General features: G+C 51.8%; 1 protein-coding gene across 1 annotated transcript in view; it reads right to left on the bottom strand.

Moving 5' to 3' along the window:
- Positions 1 to 5,838: 5,838 nt before the first annotated feature.
- Positions 5,839 to 10,000, bottom strand: part of LOC125957895 (intraflagellar transport protein 172 homolog) — a 5,538-nt gene continuing 1,376 nt past the window's right edge. The window contains exons 3-5 of the mRNA XM_049690919.1: positions 9,130 to 10,000; positions 8,725 to 9,065; positions 5,839 to 8,645 (exon numbers count right to left, since the gene is read on the bottom strand). The exon at positions 9,130 to 10,000 is cut by the window's right edge and continues 304 nt beyond it. Coding sequence (XP_049546876.1) covers positions 5,839 to 8,645; positions 8,725 to 9,065; positions 9,130 to 10,000 — 4,019 coding nt within the window. The remainder of the gene's footprint in view (positions 8,646 to 8,724; positions 9,066 to 9,129) is intronic.

Here is a 10,000-nt window from a genome sequence, read left to right as displayed (position 1 = left end):
CATTGTTTGTTAATTTATGGGTTTGGTGAGACAATTTCAAACCTTCTTATCCTAGTAGCCATCTGTTGGCTACAGTTGCATGTGTGACGGTTGCTGCATGTTGCTTCAGTAATCGCAGTAACCTATGTTACGAGTAGGATAGTTTTGGTCGTGTAGATACCTCCTTCAAAATGATTTTGAAACACATTTTCTCTCTAACAAAAGAATACTTAAAGCTTTTAACATCGGAATAATGTGTCTCTTTTTGCTTGATCTTCTCTATAGTAGTTGTAATACTTTAGCATTTTCTTTATACTTGGGATATAGAGCAATCCCTGTAAAATCCTTCTTCTAATACAGTAACAGCATGGTATTAGTAACTAACACCTTCTGTAATGGAGTAGCTCTCATCTCATATCAACTTTCTACATTACATCATACATAAATTATGCTTCCATGAGCTCATGAGTCATCGGTCGCTGCCTTCTCGCGAGCACCGTCTAAGGATTTATCAGTAAATCTCTTAAATGAACTGTTAACTACTTTTATAGCCTTTTGCGGTCTCTGCAGCAGCGAATCCAACTGTCACTCATTGCGAACGTGCCACGAACAGCGTGACGCTTGCCACCTCAGCACCGCAAAAAACGATAATTCATAGCGAAGTGGCAAACAGAAAGTTAATCAAACCATGGAGAGGGCGGGGTTGATGGGACCGTATGGCCGTATCTCAACCGGGAATGTGACCGAACTTGTTAGCAATTCTGCTCACGCGAAGGAACTCCTCACGAAAAGGGCACCAAAGTGCAATCACTTGGCGAATGTTTCGTGCCACGTTTGTTCATCATTCCCCCCCTCGGGGGGTTTCCCGCGCTATGCCCCCCCGACCAACACCGCAGCTGGCACCAGCTGGCAAGCGGTGGCGGTGAATTTCGGTTTTTTAATTACCCGGAATGCTGTTTTAAACAAGAGTAAAAGGCAGAAGTAGAAGCAGCAGAAGCAGCAGCAGCTGGCACCGTAGAGCAACGTGAACCAACCAGGCACCGGCCAGGGTGTTGATGCGGTCTGCTTGGTAATAGAATCAACGGGATCGGTTACAGCACGAACCGTAACACCGGTCCTGTGGCGCTGCTGCGAGGCGCCACCATTTTTGATGGGAAACCAGCGACCGCGGATCGGGGCCAATATGCTGGTGTGTTAAAATATTAATTGGAACCTCTGGCGAGGACGGCAGCGAAGGACCTGCGCTCCCGCGAAGAGAAGAGAAGAGCAAGGCCCTTGCTTCAGGCTGGCGAAGATGCTGTCGGCTTCTAAGGCCTAATGGAGCAATAGAGATAATGGGACGATAATGAGTACAATGAGTACGGTGAGCCATTTACGCGAGGCTCACCGGGCGCTTTGTACAAGCACACACACACACACACACAGCTCCCTTTAATGGTGCTCGGATTAGGGCATTTTCGCGAGTCCGGCACACAGCATACAGCCACCGAGCGTAGCGGAATCTCAGAGCTGAGCCCGGTTCATTAGTGTGTTGCTTTATGTAAATGCAGTTCTCGATGGCCGGGATGGCCGTTAGGGCGTACGTTATGGTCCACAGCGGTGCAATTATGCGACGGGCGGGAGGCCTTGGGGGGGGAGGAGGAATGTCCATAACTTTTTGGAATTATAAATGCCCTAGACCTTCGCCCCCGGGGGCTCGTGTCGTGATTTTACGTTTCAATTCAACCTCACGTAATCACTTTGATCCTGGGCTGCAACAACAAATTCTGAGTTGTCGGAGGGAATGGACCGGGATCCGTCCGACTAGTAAAGGTCATTGTGTCTAGACAGCCGGCAGCGTATCGTTAACTCCCCTTGCGGTTTGGATAATTGAGTTTAATATATTCTTTCGATGCAATATAAAACATTGCACTACATAATGATATGCCCGGTGTTTGCAGACTTAAAGTGAGGTTAAGGTATGTCATGATGTACTTTAACCTAAGGGTAATTTAACAGAAGTTGGTATGGGTTTTTGCGGCGTGACTTTAAACATGCGAAACGTTCTCGGTGGCCACGGCTGCCTGGCTGATACTAAAAACCATCAACACCAGATGAGCAGGGTATTACGTGGTTCACCTTTACCATATCACCGAGGCCAGGTGTCATCAGCAGATCAGCTGCACTCCCCCTTCCCCCCCACAAATTTCACAGCATAAGCAGCTGTACTGGGTGCTTCATTTCTCTCTCTCTCTCTGTCTTTGTCTCTCTTTCTCTTTATCTTCTCTCGCTGTCTCTGTCTCTCTAAACCTAGAGCAGCAAACCGGAGGTACCATTTCCCCGGAGCGATTGAAGTTCTGTAGCGGACTTTTCATTTTTCACTTCCTTCCTGCGCTTGCGATCCGTTCGTTTGCTTTTGGGCTTTTCGTACATTTTTTCGTTTTTTTTTTTAATTTTTCCTCCCTCAAATTAACCTCGAGGAGTCCCCGGGCGGAATGAACGTTTCACATTTCGCAGCATCCGGTGACTGCTGCTACTGCTGCTGCTGCTACAGGTGCAGGAAGTGGTACGTATCTTCAGCATGTACGAAATAGCGAACATACCGAGGTATGATTAACTGCGAGGTGCGTAAAGGAGCGCCAGTAGGCGCTGCCAGTGGGCGCTAATAGCCAGCGCGGAAACCAAAGCAAGCGAGGAGTACCGGTTGTGTAAAGGATGATAAATGGTAGAGTAGAGGTTACGGTACCGACCATGGCCTAAGGAGAGCCCTGCCCCTCGAGAGTGGATGTGGAATTATTTATTTTAACGCACTTTCCACGAGCTTAACACACGCAAAACGGTGTGCGCCACCGATGGTAAGGTAAGTTTGAAGGAGCGTAATTTGAAATTATGATAGTACCGCTAAGCCGCTAAGCTCGCTAAAGGATCGTAGCGTACCAGTTGCGTCGTCGTCGTCGTCGTCGTCGCGACGTAAAAAGATGGTTCCATTTCGTAAAGGATTTAACTGGCAATCAAGGGAGCCAGGGGCTCGGTGCTAGGAAAATTAAAACACTTTTCAAAATTGATAGTAGCACCACCGGCGCCAACTTCGTGGCAGTAATATTTGCGATATTAGAGCACTTTGGCAATCGCTTACCGGTTTTGGGGGACGTTATACCGAGCAGAAGCCAGAAGACAAAGTTACCGCCTTCAATCCACCACACACCAAATACCACCGCGCGCGATATCTTGACGGGAAGTCACTCGGAGCATCAGACCAGGCGCACAACCAAGGAACAGATTAATTAGCGAAGCGACAGACGAACGCGATTCGTTGCGAGATTTTTTTTTCTTTGTTGCTTCACTTATCACTGCATGTTTTATGCTCGGCGTTTGCCGTGAATGGCTTTACATTTCCTCGAGACGGTACGCGGAACGACTGAGAAATTAGCGCGATAAAACGTGCACTCCGGTACGGTGAACGAACACTCCTCCCAGGAACAGCCAATTAGGCAGATGAAGTGAATCCGGATGGAATAAGCGGCCCATTATGGCATGCTGTTGCTGGATTCTGTGCTGTTTGATGGTTCCCGCGAACTGGTACGCCCGAGTTTCCACGTTTCAGCTTCACCGATTCTGCTATCGCGTGGAAATGCGTGGTGCGCGTGGTTTCGGGAAAACGGGAAAATGTATGCGCCTGGAAAATCATCGGAAACGGAACGAATCATTTGCGAAGCAGGATTTTATTGCATTTTGTTTTGACTTTTTCATGCACAACAATTGGTACATCTTTAGCACACCATTTTCACATAAATATACGAATGATTTCAGAACTATTTAAACGAGCTGCTTATAGGAAAAAAGAAGGAAGTAAACGGGCAATAATCAGACAGCAGCATTCCACGCCATGAATCTGCTACCATTCCGCTAACCATTAGGACATCACAAATCACACCAACACTAGGCTGAGGGGCGACATTTACACAAACACACACATACACACATATACACTGCCGAGATGAACCAGCTAAACGGGAACATCGAACGAAGGCAACGTATCAGCAGGCAGGAACACTAGCAGCACCAGCACCAACAGCAGCAGCCTGTTAGCTGCCTATTAATATCCATAAATCTTCCCCGGGGAGGATTGTTGTAGCGTTTTGGTTGTGTGGCTCGCTGGCTCCATTCTCGATGCTACCTCAGTCTCCCCTTCAAACCCTCTGCCGTCGTGTCGTCCCCGAACTACGCCAACAGATGCGCAACAGTTGCGCCTAGATCCATGCAAAGGACGAGGACCTCTCGCAGCAACCGAAGGAACCGAACAATCGAGTAACGAGTCGAAATATTCACCGCTTACTTGGATTCACGATTTCAAACTGTTGTTTTCCTCGTGGGTCGCGAGATTAAATGTAACTTTTATGCTTCTACCCGCCCCGGGGAGACCATCCCCGCCAGTTCGGCCAGGATGAAATGTGGCACTCGCGGGACCGACTTGTGGTGGGTGCGCTCAGGTGCGACCGAGATTGATAACTGGCGAAGCCAAGTCAGGGAAACCTGCTCGAGATGTGCTGCTGGGGATGCTGGATGACTCTCGCGAGAGCACGCACACCACCTACTCTGATAACAGGAACACTCCTGTGGTGCGCGTATGCTCTCGATTGCTCTCTGAGGCTCTCAGCTCATCTCCGAGACTGGGCGGGTGTGATAGTGAGCGCGGACTTTGTTTTGATAAACCACTTGTAACTTGTTGTCTTGGCAGGAGTTCCATGGCCTGCCAGAGCGATGAAGCAGGGCCTGCGGGTCGTGACTGAAAATAAAGATTTTTCTACTGAAATGGAGGCGCCTCGAAATGGAGACGCCTGGTAATGGAGGCGTGAAGGTTGAACTCTCGAATTAGGACAAGTTCATTGTTCTGTTCATAGACAATTTTGTCAGCGTGTTGGATTATTCATGGCGTCCTCGAATCGGTTCTCTCTGTATTTCTCTCTCTCTCTCTCATATCGTGATAGCAACATTCTCCCGGAACTCATCTCGAGCAGGAGATACAGAGTGGCCACCAGCGATGATAGGTCGCCAGTACAACTATCGCGGTAACAGGTTTCCGTCGCTCGCAACAGGTGCCCAACGCTGGTGGATGCTGTGGCAGCTCACCGGACACCCATGCACACACATGCACTCATTTCCGATCCAGCAATCATCAGCGATGCTCATCCTCACTGTTTATCTCTGCTCACTGTATACCGTCGCCCGCTGTTCATACTGGAGTACATGGTACGAGATAAGCCGCGGTCGTATATGGTCGTTCGCTCGCTCATGCTACTGCTCTACTCGTATGATTTGGTCGCTGGCCAGAGCTCACGATGCTATTATGTTTGCCTTGTCAGGCGAACCGTAGCGGAAGGATTCTGTTCTGTGAGATACTCAACACCTGTTTCGTGCCGGATTGGCACTGGTGTATGGTGTATGTGATGAGGCGGTAGCGGAGAACAATGGGCCACGCTCGGGAAGCACAGCGATAAGCGCTAACCGCCGGATGCTGTCAACCGTTGCAATGGTTCCCGGTGGGGGAAGGAGGTATGAAATGTCGTCCGTGAGATGTGAGGTACAACGATGGATAGTAGTTTTACGACACAGTAAAGGACGAAATTGCTGTCATTTAGTATCCGAAGGAAACTATAAATTCATAAAACAAATAGCAAATTGCTTCATTTCTAGTTGATGTCTACCAAAGGCATTCTTTTTAGTGAAGTACTTTATTATATTAAAAACGTTATAGTATTTTTCAAGATTAGAATGGTATTATATTGTGCTTCAAAGATTGCTTTGATCCTGCACTTTTCACTTAACCTTATGCTTTAATGCTACGCACACTTTGATGTAAATCGTTCCAAACCCGACGCCTCAACCGGAAAGGAAGTTGGCCGGTCCGCACCACTTCTCGATGAACTCAATCACCTGTGGGATGTCGGTCTGTGGGGCCATCCGTGCCGCTACCGTCAACTTACTCCAGGCATCACGATTCGCCGACCGATGGGTCCGTTGGAACACGACCGGTTGTCGGCCCATCACCGGATAGCCACTAACGAGACATGCCTGATCCGACAGCCCAAGACTGGATTCGTACAGATTGCGATCATCGGTCGGTAAGACCTGGTCCACCTTCTGGTCCATACTAACAGCCAACACCCACTCGCGGATCTCCTCGTGTAGCTGCTGTTCGTTCTTCAGATGCAGCTCGGCCGGTATGGGAACCGAACTGGGAAAATCGGTGGCCGACAGGTCCGAATGGTCCACCAGATTCCCCGAACCTTCCTCGATCGCTTCGCACACGTCCAGATAGTGGTTGAGAATGACGAACGCCTCCGATTCACGGCCCATCCCGCGCAGATCCATACCGGCCTCGTAGTAACCCTTATCACAAGGGATAATGTCGGTGTACCGGAGCATGGCCACCGAGATCTTAACGGCAATCGATTGGAGTGCCGGTGCTTGACGACAGGCGGCGCGTGCTGCGTAGTAGTGCGCAATGACGAGCAGTTGCTCAAACCGATCGATCACTTCCGGTTCGGCCTGATCCGTACCCCGCACGGCCTGCACCACGTTCAGCAGGAATTGCCGTAAGTTCTTCCAAACTCCAACACCCTCCGGTTCACGCAACGCATAGCACTCCAGTGCGATACGGTTGTAGATGTTGAAGTTCGCGCTCACCGGCGGTACACCGTGCTCCAGGTAGAGGTTGAGTGCGGCCACACAATCACCGTCACGGATCAGCTGTGCCGCGTACTGTGCCATGTACTTCTGCAGCACCGGTACGCTGTGCTGCTTAGCCTTCTCGATACAGCGCATCCACTGGCCCTGCTCGGCGAGCAGATCCAGCGCCCCCAGCATATCGATGTCGGCCAGCTGCTCCACGTTGCCCTGGTTACGGAGGCGTGCCTTTTGTTGGGCCTCCACGTACGCCACCAGCTGCGGATCGATCTCTTTGGCTAGCCGGCGCGCTTTGTTCCAGTTGTCGGTTCGGATGAACACATCGACCGCCTCCTGGGGAAGCTCGGCCGCCAGAAACAGTTGAGCGGCCGGTCCGATCTGGTTGATCTCTACCAACCGTGGTCCTAGCTCGCGGGCGATTTCGATCGCTTCCGGTCCCTCGAGGAATTGGTTACAGATTTCGGCCGCTCTTAGCAGTGCCCTGGAAACGGTCGCTTCATCGGCGTTCGATTCTCCGATCTGCAGCAAACACTCCGTCGCCCGACGGAATTCCTCGTTTCGGGCGAATTCCGAGGCTTTCTGGAGCAGATAGCGAGAATCCGTCGACTCACCGGCCGTCCCACGGCTAACGCGCGTGTAAAGTTTCTGCAGTTCTTGTACCGCACCGGGTACGTACTCCTTGGCGATGCGTAGCGCTTCGGCAATCATGTTGTGCTCGCGGTAGTGCGCCAGTATCAGATCGGGACGATCGGCTCGTATCATCAGCGCTTCGTACTCGGGATAATTCCGGCCCTCCAGGGCCGCATTGGCCTGCCCCAGCAGTACCTCATGGACTGCCTCCGGTAAGTAGTTTTCGGCCACGCGCAAGGCCGCCTTCCAGTCACCGCTGTGCGTGTGCATCATGATCGCTTCGCGCGGTTTATTCGCTAGCAGGAACTCTGCCTCAGCCTCGGTGAACTTCCCATCATCCTCCAGCGCCATGGCGATCTTCAGATGTACCTCGTCTGCCGATCGCCCACTGGCCTTGCATAGGTCAAGTGCAAAATCAAACTGGCCGGCTTCGCAGGCGTACGACACGCAGCTATCGAGAAGGCTCATCTTCGTAAGCAACCGAGCGGCACCCTCGATCGGCAGCGATTTAGCCCACATGAACGCCACCTGCTCCGAGGCACCCTTACCGCCCTTCTGCTTGGCCACTCGATGCGCGTCCTCCCATTTGCTAGCCTGGCAGTACATGTGTACCGCCGCTTTCCAATCGTTCGCGGCCAGGAAGTGCACCTCGGCGTTCTTTAGGCGTCCCTTCGACTCGAGCTGGCGTGCCAGCGCTAGATGCGTTTCCTCGAGCTGACTTTTGTGGTATCGTTCGACCAGCCGTATCATGGAGTCGTACAGCTCCAGCTCCTTGTACATAGTGATCGCCAGATCAGGTTCGTTCACGGTCAACAGGACCCGTTCAGCATCCCGATATTTACCATCACGCTCCAAACCCTTGGCTAGATCGACAAACATCTCGCGTACCTCACCGGCCGGAAGAAAGCGCTCGGCTATATCGAACGCCTTCTCCCACTGACCGTGACGGTTGAGCAGCTGGACTGCTTCCCGGTACATCTCGGCACGCACCAGCAGCTCTTCCGCCGTCTTTACATCCCCTATCTGACACAGGTGTTCAGCCAGCTCGACCGCGTACTTCTGGATCTCGTCCGGATCGTCTACTACCTTGGCGATCTGGACCGCCTTACGCCATTGCTTCGCACCGACCGCCGCTTCCAGAGCTTTCACCGTACACCCTGCCTCGATGTAGTGGCTAATGGAGGCATCCAACTGCCGCTTACCCACCAACCAGTCACCCCATTCTTCCTCCAGGTTGGTCACGTCGTCCGGTGAAACGTAACGAGCGAGCTCGATCGCCCTAGCGTAAGCACCACCCTTCCGGTACAGACCGATAGCAGTCTGCTGTTGTCCGGTTCGATTAGCCAACTCTGCAGCCAACTCGAAAAGCTCTAGAAAACGACAGAACAAGGCAGCTGTTGTAAAAGAGAGACAAACAATCTGAAGAGAAACCTGGACCCTGGAACATACCCGCTTTAACGAGAGCAGCCGACACACGAGTAATGAGGTTCTCGTTCGATAGCAGATGAGGTGTTTTGAGGGCAAGCTTAGCTGCCTTCACCGGTTTGTTCGCCTTCATGTACAGTGTCATCGCTTTGTCCTTTTCGCCGCGCTCCTCAAGGACTTCGCCGGCCTTCTCCTCTTGGCCAGTGCTGAGGAGATACTCCATCTGGGCTTCCTTTAGCTCGGTCAGTCCATGGTAGCCACGGCGCTCTGCTAGCTTGATCGCATCGTCCCAACGACGCAATTTCGTGTACATCGCAAGGGCAGCTTCGATGTCACCCTGCTCGATGTAGATACGCTCGGCGGCCCTAGGAAAATAAGAAAATCATCAGTACGAGACCTCTTGTATGTGACCAGCGATCGTCAGCTTACCTAAGATCACCTCCGAGAAGTGCCATCATTGCTTTAACTTCGGGGCATGTCATTCCCGGACCGGTCGTTTCCTCGTACTGTTCCGCGATCTTAATCATCTCGCCAATGTAGTACATCTTGGACGCATTGCCTAACGCGGCAAAGCAACGTTGTGCAACGCGCAGGTTCTGCTGAGCCAGCGCAATGTTGGCCAGATTGTGCCACATCGCTTTGGCAGCCGGACGATCGCCGAGCGATTCCAGATAGAAGACGGCGCGTCCAAAATCACTATCATTGACGGCCGTTCCGAACTCTACCAAGCCTTCGTCGAGTGGATAGACGTGCTCGGATGCGGCTTCTCGCGTTATGATCTCAGTTCGGCCATCTTCACGTAGCACATCGACGACGTCACCGCGCACCGGCATCATCGTGACATGCTCCGGTAGATCGATGTTGTACCAAACGGCCAGATTCGCGTCGGACTGTGCCACCGCAACATCGCTCGACGGTACCCACTGTACGAAGGCAACCTTCGACAGGAGTGTCTGTTTCTGGCCACTGCCTACATCTACCAGCACTAGCCGCATCTTCCGATCGCGAAACAGCAGCTTATGACCGGTTTCGCTCAGCTCGAGCCAATCGATCTTGGAATCGTGCGAGATCTGGGCGATAGTCGATTGGAGCATGAGGTCCACCACGCAAACCGTCTTCATGTCCAGCAGATAGGCCAGCTTCTTGTTGTTACGCGTGTTGCCCCGCTCGTTCAGCCGCACCGAGATGACATGCGGATTGACGAACTCGGTGCGCACCGATCCCAGAATGTAGTTCTCTCCATACTCCACCAGCGATAGCTCACCGGCATTGAAGATGAGCGCGACGGTTGGATTCTCGA

Source organism: Anopheles darlingi, chromosome 3, assembly GCF_943734745.1.
Source record: "Anopheles darlingi chromosome 3, idAnoDarlMG_H_01, whole genome shotgun sequence".
NCBI classification, from domain to species: domain Eukaryota; kingdom Metazoa; phylum Arthropoda; class Insecta; order Diptera; family Culicidae; genus Anopheles; species Anopheles darlingi.
Note: the sequence above shows the minus strand (reverse complement) of the source record. Positions and strands in the feature narration are given on the sequence as shown.